Here is a 27796-nt window from a genome sequence, read left to right as displayed (position 1 = left end):
AGGTCTATGCTCGGCACATCAAGGAGGCCGATCGCTCGCACGCCGGATCATGATTATGGGTTATTACTGGCCGTCTATCCAATTCGATTGTGAAAGCCTCGTCAGAGCGTGTGAACCTTGTCAGAAATTCGCAAAGACTCCAGGTCGGCCGGCGACCTTCTACCAACCGATCAGCACGGCTATCCCATTCGCACGTTGGGGGGTGGACATCATAGGTCCGTTCCCGATCCTAGCAGCTAGGAAGAAGTTCGTGATCGTCGCCATCGACTACTTTTCAAAGTGGATTGAGGCGGAACCCTTGGCGACCATAACGGCTCAGCAGTGCGCACGCTTTGTATGGAGGAACATCATCGCCCGCTTCGGAGTCCCCGTGCACCTGATCACGGATAATGGGAGGCAATTTGAAAGTCAGTACTTTCAAAGTTTTCTAGCTACGGTCGGCGCGAAATCCATCCGATCGTCTGTGGCGTATCCCCAGGGTAACGGTCAGGTCGAGAACGCGAACCGGACGATCTTAGATGGATTGAAGAAGAAGCTGTTCGATGCCGGTCGAAATTGGGCAGATGAATTGCCTTATGTATTGTGGGCGTATCGGACGACTCCTCGCGAGGCCACCAAGGAAACCCCCTTTGCACTAGTCTATGGCGCGAAAGCTCGGTTGCCGATCGAAGCTTGGATCCCGACGTCCAGAGAAAGAGGGTACGACGAGGATAGCAACGAGCGAATGATGATCGCCGAGCTTGACGCCGTGGAAGAAAGAAGGGAGGTCGTGGCCCGGAGAATCGTAGAATATCAAAACAAAATAAAGCAGACCCGAGACCTTAGAGTCCGGCCGAGGTATTTCCAAGTGGGAGATTACGTCCTCCGGGAGCGAAAAGCCAGCCGACCAAATGAGGGCGGAAAGTTCGCACAAACTTGGGAAGGACCGTATGTTATCTCCGCAGTGATCCGACCTGGCACCTATAAACTGGAAACAACCACGGGGAAGTCGGTGGATCGGATTTGGAACTCAGAGCACCTGATCTTGTTCTACCATTAGTTGGAAGGATGGTTAATGTAATCGGGCCAAAAGAAGCCCCCCCCCCCCTTTAATGTAACGAGTTTGTGCTAGTGGAATGAAGAGCCTTGGCTCAGTTTGTTTAAACATTGCTATCCATCTCGGGAGCCAGATGCCCGATTGCGTTGGTTAACCGACCTTATGGCCTTCTAGGCCGATGGGAGCAAGGTGCCCATCTCGGGAGCAAGGTGCCCGATCGCGTTGGTTAACCGACCTTATGGCCTTCTAGGCCGATGGGAGCAAGGTGCCCATCGACCTTATGGCCTTCTAGGCCGATGGGAGCAAGGTGCCCATCTCGGGAGCCGGATGCCCGATTGCGTTGGTTAACCGACCTTATGGCCTTCTAGGCCGATGGGAGCATGATGCCCATCTCGGGAGCAAGGTGCCCGATCACGTTGGTCTATCGACCTTATGGCCTTCTAAGGTGCCCGATCACGTTGGTCTATCGACCTTATGGCCTTCTAGGCCGATGGGAGCAAGGTGCCCATCTCGGGAGCAAGGTGCCCGATCACGTTGGTCTATCGACCTTATGGCCTTCTAGGCCGATGGGAGCAAGGTGCCCATCGACCTTATGGCCTTCTAGGCCGATGGGAGCAAGGTGCCCATCTCGGGAGCCGGATGCCCGATTGCGTTGGTTAACCGACCTTATGGCCTTCTAGGCCGATGGGAGCATGATGCCCATCTCGGGAGCAAGGTGCCCGATCACGTTGGTCTATCGACCTTATGGCCTTCTAAGGTGCCCGATCACGTTGGTCTATCGACCTTATGGCCTTCTAGGCCGATGGGAGCAAGGTGCCCATCTCGGGAGCAAGGTGCCCGATCACGTTGGTCTATCGACCTTATGGCCTTCTAGGCCGATGGGAGCAAGGTGCCCATCTCGGGAGCCGGATGCCCGATTGCGTTGGTTAACCGACCTTATGGCCTTCTAGGCCGATGGGAGCAAGGTGCCCATCTCGGGAGCAAGGTGCCCGATCACGTTGGTCTATCGACCTTATGGCCTTCTAGGCCGATGGGAGCAAGGTGCCCATCTCGGGAGCAAGGTGCCCGATCACGTTGGTTAACCGACCTTATGGCCTTCTAGGCCGATGGGAGTTAGGTGCCCATCTCGGGAGCAAGGTGCCCGATCACGTTGGTCTATCGACCTTATGGCCTTCTAGGCCGAGGGGAGCATGATGCCCATCTCGGGAGCAAGGTGCCCGATTACGTTGGTCTACCGACCTTATGGCCTTCTAGGCCGATGGGAGCAAGGTGCCCATCTCGGGAGCCAGATGCCCGATCACGTTGGTCTATCGACCTTATGGCCTTCTAGGCCGAGGGGAGCAGGATGCCCATCTCGGGAGCAAGGTGCCCGATCGCGTTGGTTAATCGACCTTATGGCCTTATGGGCCGATGGAAGCAAGGGCCCAATGGTCGGAGAAATAAACGTTGATTACCCAATCACACACAGATTAACGAAACGCGAGGTTTAAAAACTTTAAAGGATTGAAATTAAAAATTGTTTTGAAATGCTCGGCACATAGCGGGCCGAGCTCCGCGCGTACAACCTATTACAACCTACTCCGAGGGGCCTGGCTTAGAGTAGGGCCTGGGGCCGGGATCGGCCACCTCGTCGGGGAGCAAGGCCAGCACGGCCGGGAGATCTGCCTCTTCAAGGCCCTCGGCAAGGGCTGTGCGAACCTGCTCTTGCATGGTTCGGCAGCCCGAGGAGAAGGCCCACTGCCCATACTCCCAGGTAAGCTTGTCGCCGACCTCCGTGTTGATGAAGGCCGTAAGGAATTCCTTGGCAATGGCCTCGTCGGAGCAGATAAACCGAGCGAGGCTGCTGGCATCCCTCATCCTGTCGATGGCCTCCTTCTCGGCCCGCTCCGCCTTCTCAGCTCGGCCCTCCGCGTCGCCGATCTTCTTCTCGGCTTTCTCCGCCCGGTCCTCGGCGGCGGCAAGATTCCTCTCCAGCTCTTGGATCCTCTGCTCGGCGGCGGAGACCTGCCTCTGGAGTGGCACGACCTCTTTCTCTCGGACGTTCTCCAATGCCCGAGCCCGACAAAAGAGGTCGGTCGTCGTGTGTGTGAGCTGAAAGAGAGAAAGTTAGATGCTTGTACCCGATCAAAAGGACGTATTTATTTCTATGGCAGAAATTTACCCGGAGGATGTCCTCGGCGATCTGCTCGCCGAGCCGGTCGCATGACCACCCCATGATGGTCTCCATGCCGGGGACCCTATCCCTTACGCCGTCGACGAGGGTGGAGGCGAGTGAGTCTCTCTCTCGGAGGCCTTCATGCAGGTCGGACGATCGGGCGCTGGTGGGGCGCTTCGTACGCTTCAAAGCGACGACCTCTTCGATCTCCGCCTCTTGGCGCTTTTCTTTCCCTCGCCGACTCGGGCCAAGGGCAACTGGAAGGTCGGGTGCTGCGCCCCCGCCCGATGGAGCGTCAGTGGCGGGGGGATCGGCGGGTGCCTTTGGAGCGGCCCTCTTCGCGCCGAGGGCTACCTTCGTCTTGGGGCGAGGAGCGGCGGCCGGGGCGATGAATGTCCGGTCGGACGACATACCTGCACAAGCAACAGCGGGTTAGTTCATATAGCGAGACTGTATCCCCGATCTGAAGGAGTTGGCAGCAAAGAACCTTCGGCAGCTGGGAGCCCGATCGGCACTGGCTCGTACTTCTCGTCGCGGCCATAGTCGGGGGGTTGGAGGTTGGCGCTCTTGTAACTCTCCGGGGTGCGGAAGATCAGATAGTCATACACCTCGGAGGAGATCTTCGCAGCCGCGTCGGTGAGAGCTCGGGTCCGCTTGGGAAAGGTGTGCGCGGCAAAGTGCGTGGACCACACTCGGGGGACCGGCAACCTCCACTTATACTCGACCGACAGTATTCGGTTCTTCCACCCCTTATTGCTGTCGGGCACGTTGGTAAGAGTGCAATGGTGCCCTCGGGATTGAAGCATCAAATAACCCCCACCGTGCTTGGCCGAGAGGGGTCTGACGGCGTAGAGGAAGTTGAATAGTTCCATCGTGCACATCAGCCCGTGCCGAGTGCAGATCTGGGGAAAGCACGCGATCATCCGATGTGCGTTCGGAATGATCTGCCCCGGAAGTACCTCGTAATACTTCAAGAAGGCCAGAAGGAAAGGAGAGAAGGGGAAGGTTAAAGGCGCCTTCAGGGAGTCCAGATGGATCCCGAGCCAGTCGCCGACGTGTCGGTCGATGACATTGCCGAGCGACCGACTGACCTTATACGAAATCCGACCGCGTAACAACGCGTGGATTTCATCTACCTCGGACCGAGTAAGCAGACACCGTTGCTGCTGAACGACCTCGCTATTGAGGAAAAGCATTTTCTTCCGGGCCGCGGAGGGCATGTCGGCGGCCTGATCGGGCTCTGCGGGGGTCGGATCTGACGAGCCGGTCATCGCAGGAGCGCGCGATGTAAAGGACTGACCGGGGTTCGGCAACGACGAACTCGCTTCGCCCGGGGTCGGAACAGAGCGAGGTCGGGACGAAGCCTCGGGGCTCGAGGCACGCCCTAAGGCTTGAAGCTTCCGGGGGACGCCTTTCCGAGCAAGAGAGGCGCTGATCTCCTCCACGGCATGGGGGCTGAAACGAGGGAACGTCTTCGAAACCACCGTTCGTGGTGATTTGCCCCGGCTTGACGAGCTGAGACCTTCGGCAGGAGCTACAGGTCGAAGCGGCCCTTCGTTCTCCTCGGCGATTGGGGAGACGTGCTCCACCTCGTCGATCTGGTCGAAAGTAGAGCCTCCTGTTGAAGGTGAAGGGCTCTCGCCGAACGCATCGTCGCCTTCGTCGTAATCCCGAGTCGATATGTTCTGGCTATCCGAGTCTGACATCCTAATTCCTATTTAAGTAAAGGGATTGGGGTTCAGCTGGGAAGCGTGCCGACCTAGACTATGGGGTTTGACTGCCAAAAAGGAAAGAAGAAACAAGATAGAAGGCTTACCGAGTATGGTTTAACCGGCGGAAGAGAGAAGAGACTTCGCAATGTGACACAGCGTTTATCCTTTGTTTACGCTCGGGAAGCTCCGACCTCTGAATAGTAGAAAAGATGAAAGTGAGCGACGAGAGGCGGAACCCCCTTTTATAGGCGAGGAAAAAACCCCCGCGGCGGCGGAGACGGTTCGGCTTTCGAGAATTTTCCCGCCAGAGGTTCTCCGCCGTGGGTGAACCCTCACCGAGTCCTGATACATCCGCACGAGAGGATCATGACAGCGAACAGCGTTGAGGTCGGCTTAACTTAAGTCTTCACTCCAAATCGCTCACTCGCGTTTTCCGCTCATCGCGCCCTGGAGTGAGGGGGCTAAGTGATAGTATATATACTTGGTCTGATCGGATAGGATACGGACCCGGTCGGCTGATTATACTCGGTCGATCGGTAGATCGGCGCGGGACCGAGAGGTCGGCACGCCACGTGCCGGACAATGCCCTAAATGGACCCCGACGCACACGCCCATGACTGCCACGTGTTTCCCCCGTTTACGTGTCGAGTGAGGCGGTTGCATGAGCGCCACGTCTCCGCCATGCAAGAGGTCCGACATCCGCACCCTTTTCCTCCCTTATAAATAGAACGTTTATAAGAGAAATGGAGGACTTTGGCCGGATAGAGGAGAGGAAGACTTAGAGAGCTCGGACAGTAGGGAAGCCCACTGCCGACCCGCCGAGCCTTTTAAGCATTTATTGACTTGTACCGGGTTTTGATCCTTGAGTTAATAAAGATCGTATTTTCCGGTTTACCCAGTGTACGCATTTTATCCATATCAACCTCAAACTCATTTATGCATCAATTCCTCCAAGAAAATTCTTACCCTAAAGAGCTAAGAGAGTCCATCATTTCACTACCCAGAGAGGAAGGTTGGATCGCTCCATATATGTATAACTACAAAGGGATTTGGATCCCTCCTCATCACTTGTATGGTGCTCTTAGATGCCAACAACACTTCCAGGCTCAAGATTCTGATATTATACTCTGTACCCTCCCTAAATGCGGCACCACTTGGTTGAAAGCTCTCGTATTTGCCTTGACCACTCGAAAACAGTACTCCCACGAAACCCAAAGCCCTTTACTCACAACAAACCCTCATGGCCTCATCCCCCTCATGGAAAATATATATTCAAGAGAAAACAGCCCAAATTTCCCTTTGAATAATGGGGTAAGGCTGTTGTCTACTCATTTACCACACGCCTTGTTACAAAAATCGGTGGTGGAGTCGAAATGCAAGCTGATTTATCTGTGCAGAAATCAGAAAGACACGCTGGTATCGCTTTGGCACTACGCAAATAAGTCGAGGGGTGAGGTTCTAGGCCTGGGAGCTATACCGTTTCCAGAGGCATTCAACAAATATCGCAGGGGAGCAAGTGTGTATGGGCCTTTTTGGGATCATATGTTGGGATACTGGAAGGAGAGCTTGGAGAATCCTAGTAAGGTTTTGTTCTTGAAGTACGAGGAGATTAAGGAAGAGCCGGAAGTTCAGTTGAGGCGAATTGCAGCGTTCTTGGGGTGTCCATTTTCTGAGGAGGAAGATGAGGGTGGTGTAGCAGGTGGAATTGTGAGGCTTTGTAGCTTTGAAAGCTTGAGCAACTTGGAGGTTAACAAGACTGGTAAGGGCCCTGTTATTCCAATTGGGAATAATACGTATTTCAGGAAAGGTGAGGTTGGAGATTGGAGGAACCATCTAACAGATGAAATGGCCACCAGACTTGATCAAATTGTTGAAGAAAAGTTCAAAGGGACAGGGCTCAAGTTGTGAGTGATTTTTGTTATCAAATCACAATTTATCTAGTTTAATTTTTCTTCTTGCTGCAATAATGTATTTAATTAGTGCGAATTTTATCATTAAGTACATGGGTCGGATCAGAGAACATGTTGTGAGTGTGCTTTAATTTGATAATATAATGACTTTGTATGAACCAACATGGCGGTGTGGTGGTTCAGTAATTTGTTGTAAAGCTAAGTGTGAACTGTTATTATTTATATGTTTAATATTTTGTTGTAAAGCTAAGTGTGAACTGTTATTATTTATATGTTTAATATTTTGTTGTAAAGCTAAGTGTGAACTGTTATTATTTATATTTATTGTAAAGAAATTTTCACTTTTGGTCCCACGAGTAGGTGATCATTTTCACATTTAGCCCATGACTATTAAAATTTTCAGATTTAGTCCCATAACTTTTAAATCTCTATCGCATTTGGTCCTTCTGATTAGATTTCGTCCACCGGGGACCATTTTTCCGGCAACTAAGTTATTTTAAAGGTCAAAATTGTCTTTTATACAAAAAAAAAACCATTTTTCCCCAAAATTGTCTTTATACAAAAAAAAAACCCATTTTTCCCTAAAATTGTCTTTTTATACCTTCTTGTTGCTATTGTTGGACTAGAACTGCTTCGCCGGAGGTGCTGTCGCGACGCCTTCGATCACCACATGTCGCCACCGTCCAGCTCACCGGACCGTTGCCATCATCTTCCTCATTGCCGGTCATAGATAGGGAGAGATGTCTGTTTCGACCTGGAAGGGCTCGACCGTGCTACCGTCCACGGGGAATGAGGATGAGAAGAAGAAAGGGTTTAGAGAATTTTTTTTCTTTTTTGGGTATTAAAAGACAATTTTGCCTTTTAAAAAAATTCACTTGCCGAAAAAATGGTCACCGGTGGCCAGAATCTGATTGGAAAGATCAAATGTGGTAAAGATTTAAAAGTCGTGAAACTAAATATGAAAATTTTAATAGTCAAAGACTAAATGTAAAAATGATCCCATACTCGTGGGACCAAAAATTAAAATTTCACATTTATTGCATGTGTATGTCATAACTCATAAATAATAATTAAGTAAAACCAACTTACAATGCATGTCCATTCGATCGATAATGGGAAAATATTTTTTTTAAATAACATGAAAATAATAAAAGAGTTAGTCGTACTCTGGTAGCAATCTTTATATCGTCGACGATCAGCATTGTGGACCCTGGTTCAATATATAGAATTCGTGTTCATAATGCACAGAATTAATGTTCATAATTTACATACACATAAACACGATATTATGAACATAAATTATGTGTATTATATAATTGATGACACTTAAACGCTTAACATAATACACAGAAACACGGTCGTTCCAATCAAAATTAGGGTCCTGCGCAATATCTAAATTTGGGTCCATTTTTTAAAAATAATTTTTATATATAAATAATAGTTTTTCAAAAAGTTGTATCTTTTATTTTTTAAGTAATTTCTATATATAAATAATAGTTGTTCAAAAGTTGTATCAAAATATAAATATTATATAAACAATACATCTAAAATTTTATTGAAAAAGTGACATGCACCATGCATATTTAGACGCAAAATCATCTACCAAACTTTTGATATCAACTTCTTCCAAAATTTCATTTTCAATGGAAATTAAAACTAATTCATAGAGTATCTCTTACAACATACTTGATCGTATTTCAACTATTTTGACTTTGAAAACTCATTTCTGCAGAGGCAATAGTAATTGTGATAGTCAATATAATATTTTATATGAAATAATAGCATTTGGAAAACAACTCATCTGTTTTGATGAATTCAATATACGCACTGCACATATCTTTTCTTTCGAAAAAATTTCTCTAAGCAATTTTAGCTCAAAATACAATTCATTTCCATCAATATCACAACATTCTTCATCTCTCTTAAGAGTTGTTTCTAAACAAATGCAACAAGACTTTCCATATCAATCATCGATTATTGTAACTTGTCATAACTCAACAAAAAATCAAAAGTTCATTTAGATATTTCATATTGCTCAAACCTCTGGGTCAATGAAATAATAGTTTAATCTACAATGTATAAAAAAAATAATGGATCCTAAACAATTCTTCTGGTGATATATAATGGCCTAAAATTCTATATACTATATACACATATAATTTTTTTTAAAATATGGCAATTGCTCATATTAGACATGCTCAAAACCGGCCTTGCACAAAATTCATGTTCATAATGCACATAATTAATGTTCTTTATATCGTGTTTATGTGTATGTATACTATAAACATGAATTATGTGCATTATGAACATTAATTCTGTATATTATTAAGTCAAATTATGTATATATATTGGATAAGGGTCAACGATATAATTTGCCTTGTCGTAGTGCTAATAATTTTCTATATACTAAAAATATATTATTTGTATACATAAAATACATTATTTTAAAGTACATAATCTTTTATATATTATCAAATAATATACATTTAATACACAAATATACTTTTTGTTTGATAAAATAAATAATATATTTTTAATATATTAAAAAAAAAATATTACATTCATGACAATAATTTACCGTTGTATATTGAGACTGGAGTAGTACAAAAAATCCTTTTTAATTGGCCAGCCAAATAATGATCTGACAATAATTTACCGTTGTAATACAGAATAAACCCACAACCTTTCATTTACGAAGCAAACGCACTACCACTATGCTACGGAGGCATTCATTTTATTTTCTTTTTATTGTTTTACTTATTGTATGTATTTATTTATTTTGTCAGATAATGATATTTTATAAATGTTATAATTTTATCCAATTTAATGATATCTACACTTTTTTTTGGGTGGCAAGGAAAATCCATGACCATTACTTGATGGTGTACACTGATAAGCTATATGCTCTTGTGTAATACAGTAGTTCGTAAAGAGGTAAACCACACTAGAAAACCACAATACATACAATACTCTGTTTGATAAGCTTGATCAAACTGATATTGTCAAGAATCGAAATCATGATTTTCTAGTACAAGAATCTTAGTCTACCTATTCGACCACCTCTCTAGGGAACATTATTTAAGGTGATTTTTTATGCATGATAGGTTGCAGTGTTGACTCTTCTCATTTGGTAACATGTATTTAACAATAACTTTTAATTTAATTTTGACATAAAAGATGCCAAAGACCTTGTGGTCAAGTGGCATCCAGTCTCCCGATTAACACTCGCACATGGATGATGGAAGTGGGTTCTACTACTACTGGGTAGTACCCAAAAAAAAAAATTGACATAAAAGATAGATTACACAAAAGTGATAGCTTCTAATTTGATAACATTTTTTTAATAATGAGAGAAATTCATAATCACTATTTGAGAGTGTGTCAGATAAATCTAAATACGAGAACAGTGTTCTACTTAGCTACCATGAATGCATTTAACTTTTTTTAAAAGGCTAATTGCATGTGATGTTAACATTAACAGCGTTGTTAATGTTAGAATTCATATTAATCGTGGTAGGATTGAGATGAGAACAATAATTTTGGAAAGAATATTCCAACCTTTCTCCTTTATATAAAACTTAGTTGGTGGTGATATCCTTCACAACAAAGAAAAATATAGATAAAACTCAAAGAAAACATTATTATTGTCAATGTCAAAGCGTTTGACAAATAGAAGAGGTTGAAGATTGAACATGAAATCAGACGTAACTAAATAGTGAGACTGTGAGTATTCTATATATATATATATATAAGATTACATCTTCTCAACTAAATATTTGCTCAAAACTCAGGAGTTACTACTAGGGAAGAGGTATTCCATATTTTAAACTCCAACAACTGCTATATACTCTTGTAGATGTGAGATTTAACTAGAGAGTGTAACAATATCTTTACTCATGAACTGGAAAAACGTCCAAAACGATAAAATAATGTGTGAATTGAATTTCTTATGTGCGGATGAAAACTAGAGTCAGCTGATTATGGAACTCGCAATTTACATATGCATTTATTTTAGAAATGAGTCCTGTGTGAGCATATAATATATGGGTCACACTTGTGTGAGACTGTCTCACAAATCCTTGTTCGTGAGACGGGTCGGATCGGGTCAAAGCACCATGCAAATGTCATACTTATATGCTCAAATATAACACTAATCAAGAATACAATTTTTGTTACTTATAAAGGTAAATGTAATACTTTACCTTTATAAGTAACGAATTTTTTTTATTCCTGATTAGTATTACATTTGAGCATATAAGTATGACATTTATACATATAAATGTTACATTTGTATCTTGACCCGACTCATCTCATGGTGAGACGATCTCACACAAAAACTACCAGGTTAGGTTTCCTATATGTGTGATAGCGTAAATGTAAACGGGGTCTACGATTACGCTACGGATACGTGTGTTACGGGTGGTGAGGAATGTCGTTCGGCCGGTCAGACGGTCGGTCTACCGGTCAACGAGCGGTTCGAAGCTATATCGCTCTACGGGTGACGAACAGTGATAAAGATTAAGCAGGAGAAAGACAATCGGCAAATTGCAAGTGTATTAGTGTAGTACTGATGAGTTCTTTCTCTTCCCCCCTCTAGTGAGGGGAATGACCCCTATATTTATACAAAGTGGAGTCACTATGCACATGGTGTCTGATATGCAAGTGGATGGCATATTCGTATGCGCTGAACAGTCACTCCGCAAAATGCGCATCGGTTTGCTCAAAGTGGTTGAGTTACTCGAGGTGATGAAAACACGGATCCATTGTTCCCTAAAAAGTTGTCGGTCGTCACATCAAGTAACTGTTGCGCTCGTGAGCCTCCAATCCACAAGGTGTGTTGCTTCCAATCATGCGGTTGACGGACCGATTGGGTGACCGTTCGACAGACAGGTTGGTGACCGTTGACGGACGGGTGATTTACGGACCGACTAGTACATGTGCATATTTACCCATCACAAGTCCCCCACTTCTTGAATCTGCGAGAGTCGTCAGGTTCGAGAAGTAGAATGTGCTCCAGGCGGCTAACTCGTTACGAGCAATGTCTCCCTGGTTTGAATGCCTTGATAGTCCGTGAACCCCTCAAGTTTGAGCTGAGCAGGAGGGGCGTGATTTATGCTGGTTGCCTCGTTAAAAACCTTAGACTAAGAAAAACCCTATGGGAAAAAACCTAGCTAAGGAAAAAAGAGTACAACCGAAAGCATAATCATTAAAGACGGGTTTGTCTTGGTTGTTTCCGATCGTCGAGCAATGGATCATTTAGCGGATTTGTTCACATCTTTTCCATGGTTTGGAGATGGTCTTCCCTTGGTGATACCTCGGTCAAGTAATAGTTGACAGACCAATCAAGTTCTCCACGGTTGGGGATGAGGAAGGTAGCACATACGAATCACCAAGCGGTTGACTTGGCCAGGCGCATCCAGTCCAAATGGGGTGATTGTTATCGGTCAACTGAGTGATTTTTATGATCCGACCATCTGCGTGTATATTTTCTTCAGTTTGACACTTTGAACTTGCAAAGAACAATGCTCCCACCAGTAGTCTTCCAAGCTACCAAAACAAAAACAAAACAAAACAAAAACTTTTTTTTTTTTTTGGGCCAGATCTGGAAAATCCAGATCTGGCGCCTAACCAGTCGGCGGTTGCCGCCGACTGGGTTTCCCGGTCGACGCCGACCGACTGGAATTTCCAGTCGGTCAGCGTCGACCGACTGGGGCCGACTGGAATTTCCAGTCGGTCGACTATTTAGTCAACCGACTGGGAATTCCAGTTGGTCGCGTCGACGTCGACCCCCTGTTTTTTTTTTTTTTTTTTTTTTTTTTGGACAACTAGTCCAAACTACACAAATCAAAAATTACAAGTGGTCTAAAAGTTGATAACACTTGTTCATGTTGCACTGCTGACTGTATTCTGGTGCAAGTCGCTTGGTATTCCTGTGCAGTTTGCTTGCCATTCAAGTGGATGGTCGGTCAATATATCACTTTGTCAGTCGCAAGTCGTTTGACATTGAAGTGGTTGTCGATCGTTGCAGGTTGCCAGGCTTCCAAGTGGATGATCGATCAGATTGCATGGCGTCCAAGTGGTCAAATTTTTCGGGCTGGTTGCACGAAGTGCGTCTGAGGAATCGAGTAATTCTGACGATGTGCCCCAAACTCGTTTGCACGTTATCCCGCGATCCAAGCGTTCAAAAATTTCATCAAATAATTCTGAGGTTCAACTAGGCGAAGGTTCCTCCCATAATCCCAAAGAACTCTCAAGAAGTCAAACTGGAGTATCACGTGACTATGTCGACTTGGATTCCGACGGTGCTCGTATCGTTGGAATTGATTTTACCGACAAAGAGGTGGAACAACTCAAGAAGCTAATTGGAAAGGGGATTTCTTACTCAATTGATCGTCGTCCTTCCAACATCATTGATTGCCACCAAAAAAAATTGGGTAGGTGTGCACTTTGATTCCTTGAAAGCCGGTTTGCGCATCCCCTTCGACCCATTCCTTGTTGACTTCGTGAATTATTACGGCATAGTTCCAAGTCAGATAGCTCCCAACGCACACCGTATTCTTGCATGCTTCCCTCAGATTTGCAAACGTCACCAAGTGCCTTGTACACTAGAACTCTTCAATTTTCTCCATCTGGTGAAGTGCATGGGGAAGAACCATCGCAACGGTTTTGTCATTATCCAATGTCGTGGGGCAGTTGGGAAAGTTTCTGACTTGCCTGACAACAACCGTAGATGGAAAGAAAAATTTCTTCGGGTTCGTTTGGATGGTGATCTTCCTTTCAAAAATGAATGGTCTCGTCGGATGCGTAAGTGCGTAGTACCCCCTGAGACTCCAGAGATTCACATTGCTGTTGAGAAGATTAAGTATGAATACTATTCTTGGGAGATTTACCACTCCGCAGAGGCTTTTGATGCTGCTCGACTCCCTGCTCCAACTTACGGTGCCCAAGGTTGGATCTTAAACGGTTAGCACATGTCTCCCCTTTTAATCTTTGATTTCTCACACGATTTGTTATTTCTTATTATCATCCAGGAGCGCCGGATATTGATCCTGAATTAAAGGAACTACTAGGTGCAGGCGCAAGCGGGAGTAGTCATCCTGGATTGCCAAAGATTATTTTGAAAAAGAAATTTGTACCTCCTACTATCCCCCGTTATGAATTTGGTAGTCCTGGCTTTCCTTCTGCTCCGTCTCCCCCTAAATCACATGGGAAGCGTCCCATAGGTGAGGTTGAAAATGAGGTGTCGGGGAACGCTTTTGCCACTTGTCCTAACCTCGATGGGGGGTCTCCACTTGTGAGCGCGTTGACTCGCGCACCAGTTGATTTGCGAAAAATGTTCGATCTGTTACTCCAACTGAGTCCTCCACCCTCGAGCATCGCCTCTTTGTCTAACGAAAAAGTTGCTGAGCAGCTAGCCCATCATCTAGCTAACGTACTTGCTCCAATCATTGAGTTGTTGATATCTCTTTTCTTTGTTTGGTACTTTCTGAACTGCGGTTTATGATCGTGTTTATGTCAGGTTGCTAGCACAGGCGCCGAGCTGTTCCTGCGATGCCAGCTTACTGCTATAGGATGGGAAAATGAAAAACAATCACTTAGGGCCATCGTGAAGGATCAGGAAAACCAACTCGAATCTCGTCGAGAACAAATATCCCATTTGGACGCTCAACTCTATTCCTTGGGACAGTATCCAAATTCCGACCAGTTTCGTCGAGATGCCATTGCTTATTTCGTATCTCGACCATCCGAGGTACCCGGTCTGTTGTCTGCTTTATGTCCCACCGAGGATGCGGCCATTCCTTTGTTCCATATGTTCCGAGAAGACCCAGTGATATCAGCGATGATACGTAAGGTGATTGCATGGGGTTATCTCAAAGGAACAAAGGGCATGCAACAAACTTTGTATCATATGTTACAAAATGCTCTCCCTGAGGATTGGGAATCGGTTCGTACCATTCTGCCCGAAGATCTGCCATCTCCTGGTCCAGAGCCTTTCAAGAAGCCTCCAACGGGTCCTTCCTCATCGCGTGGTCAAGATCCATGATTGTTTTGTCCCCCTTTGTCGTAGTTGTTTGTTTGTGGAGTGTGATCGGGAGACCGACCCCGCTTGTGTCGGTTGTATTTTTACCTTTGCGTGTATGAATCATTTCCTTCCTTCACTTTGTCATTATGTAACATGTTTCCGGGTGTTTGCTTGTGCACGTTGCCTCTTACCCGTACGATTGGTCGATTTGTCGACAGATGCCTCACATCCATGTGGTCAATTGACATATCACTTTGTCACAAGTTACTTGACACCGGAATGGTTGGCCGAGTGTACATTGCCATCCAGGTAGTTGATCGTCCGTTGCTCCTCATCCAAGCAATTTGTCTACCGGTTGCTCGCCGAGATAGATTGCTTAACATCCAAGTGATTGGTCAAAACACGGTAGATTACTACACACCAAGTAATCTGTCGATATGCAAGTGGCTGTTCAACATATCACTCTGCCAATGGCTTGATGTCGAAGTGGTTGTTGTCCGTGGCTAGGCTTCCCAGCGGATGATCGACCAGATTGCATAACATCCAAGTGGTCGAATTGACCGTCACACGAAGTGCTTAGTAAACAGGTGTAGGTTGATTAGCGTCCACAAATGCTTCTCTCGTCGGTGTAGGTTGCACGAAGTGCTTGGTTGACTGGTGCAGGTCGATTGGCATCCACAAGTGCTTCGCTCTTCGGTGCAGGTTGTGCTTGGTTGGCTGGTGTAGGTTGCTTGGCATCCACAAGTGCTTCGCTCGTCGGTGCAGGTTGCACGAAGTGCTTGGTTGGCTGGTTTGGCATCCACAAGTGCTTCGCTCTTCGGTGCAGGTTGTGCTTGGTTGGCTGGTGTAGGTTGCTTGGCATCCACAAGTGCTTCGCTAGTCGGTGCATGTTGTGCTTGGTTGGCTGGTGTAGGTTGCTTGACTCCCAAGGTGTTGGTCGACTGATGAACCATCTTGCAAATTCCTTGACATAAGATAATATTCAAGCTTCTCTATGCTTTCTTGCAGTTTCTCAAGTAGTATATTCTCTTATCTCTTCAAGCTTCTCTATACTTTCTTGCAATTTCTCTAGTATATTCTTCCACCCAACTCTCGCTGCTAACAAACTTGCACGACTTGACTGCTCTGATGGTTACATTTACTCGTGCATGTCGAACAAAAACCCCAAACGAAGATTCGTGCAGGTTGAACAAAACCCCAAACGAAGATTCGTGCAGGTCAAACAAAACCCCAAACGGAGATCCGTGCAGGTCGAACAAAACCCCAAACGGAGATCCGTGCAGGTTGAATCATAACCCCAAACGTGCAGGTCGAACACAACCCCAAACGAAGATTCGTGCAGGTCGAACAAAACCCCAAACGAAAATTCGTGCAGGTCGAGCATAACCCCAAACGTGCAGGTCGAACAAAACCCCAAACGGAGATCCGTGCAGGTCGAATCATAACCCCAAACGTACGTGTAGGTTGAACAAACCTCCAAACGAAGAAGTCTAAGTGATTTATATATATATCACACAACTTCCATAATGAACTCCTCAAAATGAGCATCTTATCACCTATGCTACTTGTAGGATCCCATGGTCAAACAGCTGGCCCACTCTTCCATGCATCTTGGTAGTCCACCCGACCAGCTAAGCCTTCCGTTCCGCTTGTAGTGCGTTCCTTGAGCCGCTTCTTTGTAATCATTCGTGATGTTTGTCGATCTTGGTTACCTCGAACCCCCAATCGGAATTTGGCACTCTTTCGAATTCGATCGAAAACACTTCTGCGTTGTATGACGTCATCCTGTCGATGACTTTTATGTTCTTCTCGATCTAGTCTTTGCGTACGATTCGCCATTTTATGTTCTTCTCGATCTAGTCTTTGCGTACGATTCGCCAATCTATGTTCTTCTCGATCTAGTCTTTGCGTACGATTCGCCAATCGAACTTCCTCTTGGTTGCTCCCTTGAGGTTGTGGATGCGACTGTTGTACATGGAAGAGTTGAGGCATTTGTTGTTGAGCGATAGGACTCTGAGGGTTCGTCATCATTCGGGGGGTGGGTGTCGTAACATAGTACCCAAGAGTTCCCAGCCCTGGTTGGCATATCGGTGTGGACCCATGTTGCGGTGCTCCTTGTATTTGATTCCCTCCCAATATTCCTGGTGTTGAGGTCAACGTTTGGCCTACTGGTAGCAACATGGCACATGTAATTGTCATTTGAAAGTTTGTTTGTCCAGCATGTAGGCCTTCGCTCGAACCAACCGGTTGGATTGGTTGTATGTTTTTTCTTGACGGATTGGACGTGAGCTCGTTGTTCAAGTTCCTTGACCGATCTAATTGTTGACGTAGATCGTCCTCTAGAAATGCTTTAGTCATCCGACGGGTTGAATTTCTCTTTCGCATGTGACTTCGGCTACGATTTCTCCTGCTGTTCATCATTTCAAGACGGATAACAGTGTGAAGAAAGAAAAGATAACGGGATAGAACAGAGTGACTCGTTCAATCCCCACGGACGGCGCCAATGATAGCGTAAATGTAAACGGGGTCTACGATTACGCTACGGATACGTGTGTTACGGGTGGTGAGGAATGTCGTTCGGCCGGTCAGACGGTCGGTCTACCGGTCAACGAGCGGTTCGAAGCTATATCGCTCTACGGGTGACGAACAGTGATAAAGATTAAGCAGGAGAAAGACAATCGGCAAATTGCAAGTGTATTAGTGTAGTACTGATGAGTTCTTTCTCTTCCCCCCTCTAGTGAGGGGAATGACCCCTATATTTATACAAAGTGGAGTCACTATGCACATGGTGTCTGATATGCAAGTGGATGGCATATTCGCATGCGCTGAACAGTCACTCCGCAAAATGCGCATCGGTTTGCTCAAAGTGGTTGAGTTACTCGAGGTGATGAAAACACGGATCCATTGTTCCCTGAAAAGTTGTCGGTCGTCACATCAAGTAACTGTTGCGCTCGTGAGCCTCCAATCCACAAGGTGTGTTGCTTCCAATCATGCGGTTGACGGACCGATTGGGTGACCGTTCGACAGACAGGTTGGTGACCGTTGACGGACGGGTGATTTACGGACCGACTAGTACATGTGCATATGTACCCATCAATGTGAATTAAGAAAAGTCAATTATTCAGATATTTCATTTAAAAAAGCACGTAAAAGTAAAGATCTTGACAATATATTCAATCTTGACCACTCAATTATTGATATTTTTCCCACTTGGAACAAACAATCATTCAATGCCTGAGCTCCACAGATGTTTATATTATTTAATGCTTCAACCATCTTTAGAAAACAAATTTATTAGCACTACAACTAACTCGAATTTTTTCCTTTAGTAATTTAAAATTAATTTTTATAGTGATTTATTTTCTTGTAAGTTCAAAAACTAATTTATAGTTGAACATTATTATTAACATTATATTATTAGCATCACAGTTATAAATAATTTTTAGCAAATCTTATATTAAAAACTTCAAGAGTATGCTTTATTTCATATGGTCTTAGTCACGGGATCACGAGTGTGACTTTGGTAAAAATAGTGAAAACTATTCAATTAAATTTACACATGATGCATAAAAAGAAATGTACAAGAAAGGTATAATTGTACAAATTTTCATTTTACATCAATATCCATTGAAATTTGAATATATAGGGGAGGGTTCAAGGAAAGTGAAAACTAATATATTCCATCTATATGAGTAAATCAATGCTTGAAGGTTGATAAAAAAAATATGTAGTTTCATTTTTATAAATATTACATACTTAAAAGTTTGTGATGATTGTAAAATTATCGGGACCAATATGTGCGTGTGTGTGATTGAGTTTAATCTCAGCCCATGATCTAATCAAAATCAACAGTCTAGATTGAACACGGATTAAAAAATGTGGTGGCAATTTCATCTTTTTGCATCTAGGTCAAATTTAAGGTGCGTGGTTTTTGTTCTTAAGGTACATGATTTCTGTGTTGTGTTTAAGGTGCGTCGTTGAAACTTATGGTGCATCGATCTATAGAATTATGTTCATGATCTGTGTGCTTAAGGTGCGTTAGTTGTTGAAACTTATGGTGCATCGATCTATAGAATTATGTTCGTGATCTGTGTGCTTAAGGTGCGTCAGTTGTTGAAACTTAAGGTGCGTCGGCCTAAAACTTTAGGTCCGTACGTGGTTTTTCTTCTTAGGTGCGTTGTTTTCCTTCTGAAGGTGCAATTTTTATCCTTCTGAAGTTGTTTTGTTTTCCTTCTAAAGGTGCGTTGTTTTCCTTCTTAAGGTGCTCCATTTTATCTTCTTTTTTTTTTTTACAGTTTGCTTCTTTAATTGATGACGTTTTTTTTTTCGCAGTCCCAAAACATAACTACTATCCTTTTTCGATCATGTTTCATCAATCATTTAATGGACATTGCCAAAATAACATAGAAGAGAAGAGATGAGCGCCATTAGCATATCTTCGGTAAGCTTTTTATTTATTTATTTATAATTTTCTTTGATTTGAGCGGTTCATCTAGATTTTATCCATGGCTCAGATCTAACCCATCTTTCACCTGAGAGATCCTTGAGACCAGAACCAACCCCTATATATAATAATAATAATAATAATAATAATAATAATAATAACAACAACAAAATAGAGCATGGACTTATGGGATATAGGTCGTATCATGTAACGACATTAACGGCGTGTTTGGTTCGTGGAATAGGTCGGGAATGGAATACCATTCCCGGGAATAGACCTATTCAATTGTTTGTTTCGTCATTCCCTTTGCAAGGGGAATAGCCATTCCTAGGGGACCCCCTAGTATTAGCTATTCCCATGTATTAGGGAATAGCTTTTATACTATAATGACAAAAATGCCCTTTTTTATTATATTATAATCCTTATATATAATATTTGTTTATTTAAATATATATTTATTTATATATTAAAAATGTAATTAATAATTAATAATTAATAATAATAATAATACATTTTTATTTATAAAAAAAAAACTTGTAACTAAGAGCAATTAAGGCTCCTTAAATGAATGAGTTTTTGCTCTTTAAGGCTTGCTCATTCTGTTGTTAATTTGAAAAGAGAAACAATGCTTCTCTTATATAGAAGAGCTCAAATGAGCTCCTCTTCATGAGTTATCAATGTGGGATCAAAAACTCTAATTTGTGTTTTAAAAATTATTTTATAAATAATTTTGTTTATTATTATTATTATTATTATTATTATACCTTTTTTCTTATTATTGTTATTAATATTATTATAAGTTTTATTTTATTGTTACATAATAATAATAATAATAATAATAATAATATTATTATTATTATTATTAACATGAATGTCCTTATTATCATTATTATTATTATTATTATTATTATTATTATTATTATTATTATTATTACATATTTTATAAGGGTATTTATGTCTTTTAAAACATATTACATTTCTATTCCTTAAACCAACCAAACACTGTAATATAATTCTTAAAGTCTATTCCTTCCGCGAACCAAACAATAGAATACAATTCCTATTCTATTCCTTGCCTATTCCTATTACCTTAAAATTCATTCCGTGAACCAAACGTGCTGTAAAGGATTGGACCTATCCCATCAGTACAATTGAAGCTAATGGTATGTTTTTATCACTAAGTTGTATAATTGGAGAGCAATTTAAAACAAAACAAAAATAATCCATAGTCAGAGTGCTATTTAAAACGAAAAAGCAAATTAAGATGTGAAATAATGCCATTAATTGCCTAGATTAATTATAAATTCTAAAGAGTAATGGTATATTACAAAGTCACCCCACTAATCAAATATACAAATTTACTAGCACCATATAATTTAAGATACAAGACCAAATTAAATAAAATTTAATTATGCTGACTTAACCCAACTCATCTAATCTATTTTTCTGTAGTATCTGTTCATAGTTACTTTATCAACCTACTGAAACAGAGGTTCGAACTTCGAACCCACCCCCTTCCATATGAGAGTGCAACCAGTTGCCACTAAACTACAAGGTGTTGGCCACCTGATCTATAAATAGATACCCCAAGAAGGAATATTAGTTGCATAGACCTCAAAGAATAACATTTAGCTCCAAACACTTGCCATGGCTGCCCCATCTGATCCTAAAACCTCAGACTCAATTATGCTTAAATTCCTCCAATAAAGTTGTTACCCTGAAGAGCTAAGAGAATCCATCATTTCACTACCCAAAGAGGAAGGTTGGATCACTCCACATATATATAACTACAAAGGGGTTTGGCTCCCTCCTCCTCACTTGCATGGTGTTCTCATATCCCACCAACACTTCCAGGCTCAAAATTCTGATGTTATACTATGTACCCCTCCTAAAAGCGGCACCACATGGTTGAAAGCTCTCATATTTTCCTTGATCACTCGAAAACAATACTTCCCACCAGGTGTATCACAATTAGAAACCCATCCTTTACTCACAAAAAATCCTCAGGACTTGATTCCCAACATGGAATTATCTTATGCAAGACAAAACAGCCCCCCTGATTTCCCTACTATGAATAATGGGCTGATGAAGCTAATGTCTACGCATTTACCACTAGAATTGTTACAGAAATCGGTAGGGGAATCAAAATGCAAGCTCATTTATCTGTGCAGAAACCCAAAGGACACGTTTGTGTCATTTTGGCACTTCATGAATAAGTTGAGGGGTGAGCTTCGAGGCCTGGGAGCAATGCTGTTTCCAGAGGCATTTGACAAATATTGCAGGGGAGCAAGTCACTATGGGCCTTTCTGGGATCATATGTTGGGATACTGGAAGGAGAGCTTGGAGAGTCCTAGTAAAGTGTTGTTCTTGAAGTACGAGGACATTAAGGAAGAGCCGGATGTTCATTTGAGGCGAATGGCGGCGTTCTTGGAGTGTCCATTTTCTGAGGAAGAAGAAGAGTGTGATGTAGTAGGTGGAATCTCGAGGCTTTGCAGCTTTGAAAGCTTGAGCAGCTTGGAAGTTAATAAGACTGGTAAGAGCTATGATAGGCCAGCTGGGAATAATGTGTTTTTCAGGAAAGGTAAGGTTGGAGATTGGAGGAACCATCTAACAGATGAAATGGCCAGCAGACTTGATCAAATTGTTGAAGAAAAGTTCAAAGGGACAGGGCTCAAGTTGTGATGAGATCACATCACAATTAAGCCTGTCTGATCTTCTAAGATCATTGGGCCTTATTACTATTTTAGCAGTTCTGAAATAATTGGTAATATATAATAATATAAGGGTAAGCTCATAAGATCCACTATTGTATGTGTGTAATGTGTTTATATCATATTATGTAGTTCAAAAAAATCGACTCTAATATGTATGTGTGTGTTTGAGAATGGTTGGTAAAATCAAACCCATATTACTGATAAAATGGTGAAATACCTAGTGTTATATCTCAATGGAAAAATTTTTGGAAAAATAGCATAAAATGGTATTTTAAGTGGCTATTTTGTTGTATAATTATATGTGGAGTCCACTTCTGATTTGGGTCGGGTCAAAGTGGATTTGGGTTTTAGACGAAGAGATTGTTATATTGTACGCTCAAAACGGATAATGGGTGAATGAGAAATTGGTTCTCAAAGTTGACCCATTTGAGTTGGAAAATGAAGGGAAAAAACTTTGAAGTAGCTTTGTCGCACATTGGCTTGCGAAGTGGGTTTGCACCACTATTTATACAAGAGCCTTTCTAAGACTTATTGAATTGTATAGCATAGAAGCTCTCTCTCACGCGTAGGAGTTGCAAATCAAATCCCAAAATGAGCTTACGATACAAATGCTTGACTTGCGGGCTGAGTTATGTCTCATGAATCATGAACTCGTGATCAATAGGTTCATGGGCCTTAGCATGACTCGCCATGAACCAGAATGGTTAATAGTCGAAAAATTAGCCTTACGGGCCGAGTTATGCCTTGTGAATCATGAACTCGTGGTCATAGGTTCATGGGCCTTAGCATGACACTCACCATGAACCAGAATGGTTAATAGTCGAAAAATTGGCCTTACGGGCCGAGTTATGCCTTGTGAATCATGAACTCGTGGTCATAGGTTCATAGGCCTTAGCATAACTCGCCATGAACCAGAATGGTTAATAGTTCGGCCTTCTGGTATTGGTCGAATGGTTGCCCACTAGTGTAATCTAATCAACTCGGGTATAACTCCTCGTTGTCTCGTCTCTGTATTAAGGAGAGAGACCTATCTGATCATCCATCTTCGTCCCTTTCGTAGGTTAATTTCTTGTTTATTTACCTTTCGTGGGTTTTGTTTTCTCTCCATTTTCTTGGAATTTTCAAGACTTATTTCCTTAAAAAAATTTGCTTTCTTCTTGTGGTTTGAATTGTAACAATGTGATGATCAAGTATTTTCTGACTGTGTTTTAATTTTATAATGATTTTTTTTATTGTCCTAAGGTAGAAGTGAGGTTCAAATTTAGGGTGCGTTTGGTTCGCACATGGGAATCAGAATCGGAATGGGTATCAAATATTTGGTAATGGATTTATGTTTGGTAGTTTGGTAGAATATGAATGATTATTAATAGTTGAGGAAGAAAGGAGGAAGGGAGATGAAACCCTTATTTAATAAGGGTATGAGTTTTCTCATTAATTGGATATTCCAAACCCATAGTAGTATTCACTCAACCAAACACTTTCATACCCATTCCTATTGAAGCACAAAGAGTCAACAGCCTCCACTAAGGCTTGAATCCACTCCCACCATCCATGTGAGAGTGTAAATCGGAACACCGGGTGTCACTAGACCACAAGGTCTTTGGCTCCCAAGATTAAGTAATTAGAATTCATATTAATCATGATAGGATTGAGACCATAGAGCACTCCAAGAGTTTTATTATTACTACACTATGATTGACGTACTCTATGCACTCCAACAACTACTATATGCTCTTGTAGATGTGAGATTTAACTAGAGAGTGTCACAATATCTTTAATAGTGTTATGTCTATCATTGGCTTTATTATTAATTGATTATGATGCCCATTGTGTCTATTTTATGTAGATGTGACCAATATCATTGACTATTTTGATCTAATACATCTTCTCGATTAAAATGAAAAAACAAATCTAGGGACATGTCAAAAAATCTAGTAGGCCATGCAGCCAACGATTTGCTGCAAAATTGTTCATTATATATAGGGACATGTCAAATGATAATCATTGTTCCTGTGCAAACGTGGATACTGCAAAATCAAGTATCATTGAGAATAGTAGAATACCCTCCCGAACAAATCGCAATCATATCATAGAAAATAAGTCATCAATGGATACGATTAAAAGTCAACACCCTAAATTCATAATCAACCATTCAAATTATCCATAAATATCAAAGTCGGTGTACCATAGATTTAGGGTCATATGATATTTATGGGTGATTTGAATTGTTAGTTAGGTGCATGAATATATCATCTATCAATAATTTTTGGAAGGTTTTTTTTTTTTTTTCAAACTTTATTGCTTATGTGAATGAGAGAGGTGAACGGTGAGATCTAAGAAAGAAAAAAGTTATTACCACAAATGTTGTTTTTTTTAGGACCCACGGTATGTTAAAATTTAACGCTTTATCACAGCAAGTTTGCGCTAGGCACACCACCTACTAGGCGTGTAAAAGCAGATAATTTTTTTTTTCCTTTTCCATCTTCTCACTCTTTCCTACTTTGTTATGGAAAAAAAAAACTCTTGAAGATATTTTAGTGACAAAAATGGAAAAAAACAAAGCAGACCATGGGCTTATTGGATAGGTCTTATATGTAACGGCATGAAAGGACCTATCCCATTAGTGCAATTGAAGCTAATTAGAGGTGGCAATGTGCCCCGTTTCCAACGGGATCCCTGATCCCCTCCTCGGCAGGAACGAGAATAAGGAAATTTTTGGTAGAACGGGAACGGGAACGGGAACGGGGACGGGGAATGTATGTAATTTCCCGTCTGGGACGGGGCGGGAAAGGGATACCCCTCCCTGCCTCGTCCCGTCCCCGAATAATTATTATAATTTATATATATATATATATATATATATATATATATATATATATATATATATATAAATTAAAATCTTTATTTTTAAAATTAAAATTACACAGATTTTAACTAAGAATTGACCAAGGACGGGGATTCGCCTAATTCCCCTTGGGGACGGGGACGGGGATGGGGATGGGGATGGGGACGAAGATGGGGACTATTTTCCATTTCCCGTCGGGGATGGGGATGGGGACGGGAACGGGAACAGGGTCGCAGTTTTGGGGACGGGGACAGGGTCGGGGTTTTAAGGACGGGGACGGGGACAGGATCGGGATTTTAAGGACGGGGACAGGGAGTATACTCCCCGCCTTGTTGGAGTATACATGCATCCAGTAGAAGTAGTGAAGGGCATTAATGACATTACATGTAGTTATTATAGCCTTACTGTGTATATAAGAGCCATATAGCACTGTATAGCAAGAGGAAAAGAGAACTATGGTGCATTTTATTGATGAAGAAAAGTGTACAGAATGAAGAGACTGAAGTGCTCGGTTAGAGTGCTATATATATAGCTCATGGCTCTTATATACACAGTAAAGCTATAATAACTACATGTAATGTCATTAATGCTCTTCACTACTTCTACCGGATGCATGTATACTCCAACAGGCCTCGCCCCACTCCTTGCCATCCCTATGTTCTATTTTTTTTAGATGCCAAATTATTTATTGGTGTAATGGTAGGTGTTAGAAACGCAGAAGGTTGGGGTACTAGGGAGTGTGGGATGGGGTAGGGGGAGGGGTGGGTAGGTGGAGAATTGAAGGGTCTAAACCGTGTTTGGGTTGTTGCTCACAATGAATGGCTAGCTTGATCAATCAAATCTTGTCCCTCGTAATTTGGGTGGCAATAAATTCTATTTAGGCAATAAATTCTATTTAATTTTACTGTTTTGTGGTATATATAGTACATTGTGTTAAAATTTGAAGTGCATTAGCCTAAAGCTTTAGGTGCGTAGTTTTTCGTCTTAAGGTGTATTGTTTTCCTTTTGAGGTGTAATTTTTATCCTTCTTTAAGGTGTTTTGTTTTCCTTCTTAAGGTGCTCTATTTTTTTTTTTTTTACAGTTTGCTTCTTTAATTGATGACGATTTTTTTTTCACAGTCCCAAAACACAACCACTATCCTTTTCCAATCATGTTTCAGCAATCATTTAATGGACATTGCCAAAGTAACGAGAAGAGATGAGCGCCATTAGCATATCATTGGTAAGCTTTTATTTATTTATTTATAATTTTCATTGATTAGAGCCGTTCATCTAGATTTGATCCACGACTTAGATTTAACGACATCTTTCACTTGAGAGATCCTTGGCACCAGAACCCACCCCTATATATAATAATAATAATTGTAAATGTACTAATGATACACATATTACCGTAAGTTTTATTTGGCTAATTATTTTTCAAAAATATTAATTAGATATTATTAGGGTATGTTAGTATGTTATATGTGTTAGGACTCTAGTTGTTGTGTTACACTAGACCTCTCACTTCCATAGCATAGTTATATTATCTCTGTACTCTCACGTTATTGTTTAGTGAATCCAATCCTCATCTGGTATCAGTAGTCTCCAGGTTAGGTTTTCTTTTTCTCCGAATGGCAGATTCTGGCAATAACGATAGCTCTGCTCGTGNCGGCCACCACCTCTCTTTCGTCGGCACATCATTATGTGTCTATTAAATTAACCCTTCGTAATTATCTGTTCTGGAGGACCCAAATGCTTCCATTTCTTCGTGGCCAGGAACTTCTAGGTTTCGTCGATGGGACGATCCCCTGCCCAGCAGCGCCGGTCACGGCCGTGTCTTTGTTGGCTCCGGCTGCGCAGACATCGACGGTGGACAGCGGCTTTGCCGCTGCGGTTACTGCAGCGCGTCTCCAATGGCTCCGTCAGGATCAAGCTGTGCTTTCCCTTTTGATTTCCGCCATGTCCGAGGAGACGATGCACCTCGCTGTCGGTCAGTCAGTCCACCTCCCGTCAGTTATGGCTTGCTATTGAGCGGTCGCTTGGCTCCTCTACCCGGTCTCGGACGCTGAGGTTGCTTGGCGAGTTTCAAGGACTGCGCCAAGGCGGACAATCCATCACCGACTACTTGAATCGGGCTCAGATTCTTGTTGAAGATTTGCACTAGCTGGTCGGCCGATCTCACTGGGCGATTAGAACCTGTATGTATTCCGTGGTTTGCGGCCTGAATTCCGGCCGTTGGTGGCTTCTCTGACGCGTGGTGATCCGGTGCCTCTAGCCGAGGTCGCAGACTTCTTGGTGCATCAGGAATATATTTGTGCGGATGAAGGTGTTGAGCTCGGTGCTCCGGCTGCAATGGCTGTTCGGCGTGGTGGTGGTCGGACTAGCGGACAGCAACAGCAGCAGGGAGGCGGGTATCGTGCGGGATCCTCCAGTGGTCGTGGTCGCTGGAATCGCGGCCGTGGGCGCGGTGGTCGCTCGCGAGGCGGTGGTGTGCGCTGCCAAATCTGTAATGGCTCCGGTCCCTATCTTGTTTTCGGCGCTACAGTGACTCCCCGCAGGCACACATGGTGTGGAGTCAGATGGTGCAAGTTCTGTTGGCTCGCATCAGTGGTTTCCAGACACCGGGGCTAGCAACCACGCCACGCCTGACTCCTCCGTGATCTCTTCTACTGGTGGTTACGATGGACCGGACACCCTTCGGGTCGGCAATGGTGCAGGTTTGCCAATTATTAGTGTTGGTTCTACTTCGTTAGCCTCTTCTGATCGACTGTCTAAATTAAATGATGTCTTACTTGTTCCCGGTCTGTCCTCGTCGTTAATGTCTGTGCAAAAATTTGCAAAAGATAATGACGTCTTTTTTTAATTCCATTCTTCGTGTTTCTTTGTGAAGGATTGTACCACCAAGAAGATTCTTTTTAGAGGGGGTGCGTCAGGGGGCTTATACACATGGCCGAGTTCGATGTCTCCGGTTGCGC

General features: G+C 42.9%; 1 protein-coding gene across 1 annotated transcript; it reads left to right on the top strand.

Moving 5' to 3' along the window:
• Positions 1-5829: 5829 nt before the first annotated feature.
• On the top strand, positions 5830-22200 carry LOC116003014 (cytosolic sulfotransferase 12-like). The gene is made up of 2 exons (XM_031243198.1): positions 5830-6761; positions 21913-22200. Exons 1-2 carry the CDS (start codon positions 5840-5842, stop codon positions 21960-21962), a joined length of 972 nt encoding a protein of 323 aa, XP_031099058.1. The 5' UTR covers positions 5830-5839; the 3' UTR covers positions 21963-22200.
• The last annotated feature ends 5596 nt before the right edge of the window (positions 22201-27796 follow it).

The sequence above is a fragment of the Ipomoea triloba genome, chromosome 13, assembly GCF_003576645.1.
Source record: "Ipomoea triloba cultivar NCNSP0323 chromosome 13, ASM357664v1".
Taxonomy (NCBI): domain Eukaryota; kingdom Viridiplantae; phylum Streptophyta; class Magnoliopsida; order Solanales; family Convolvulaceae; genus Ipomoea; species Ipomoea triloba.
The sequence above is the reverse complement of the archived record's forward strand: the minus strand, read 5'-3'. Positions and strand labels throughout refer to the sequence as shown.

Excerpts from the sequence above, each read along its gene's own strand:
- LOC116003014 (XM_031243198.1), top strand. The coding sequence starts at position 5,840 with ATGCATCAATTCCTCCAAGAAAATTCTTACCCTAAAGAGCTAAGAGAG. Across the intron at positions 6,762-21,912 it reads AGATGAAATGGCCACCAGAC|TTGATCAAATTGTTGAAGAA; the intron begins TTGATCAAATTG and ends TGGCCAGCAGAC.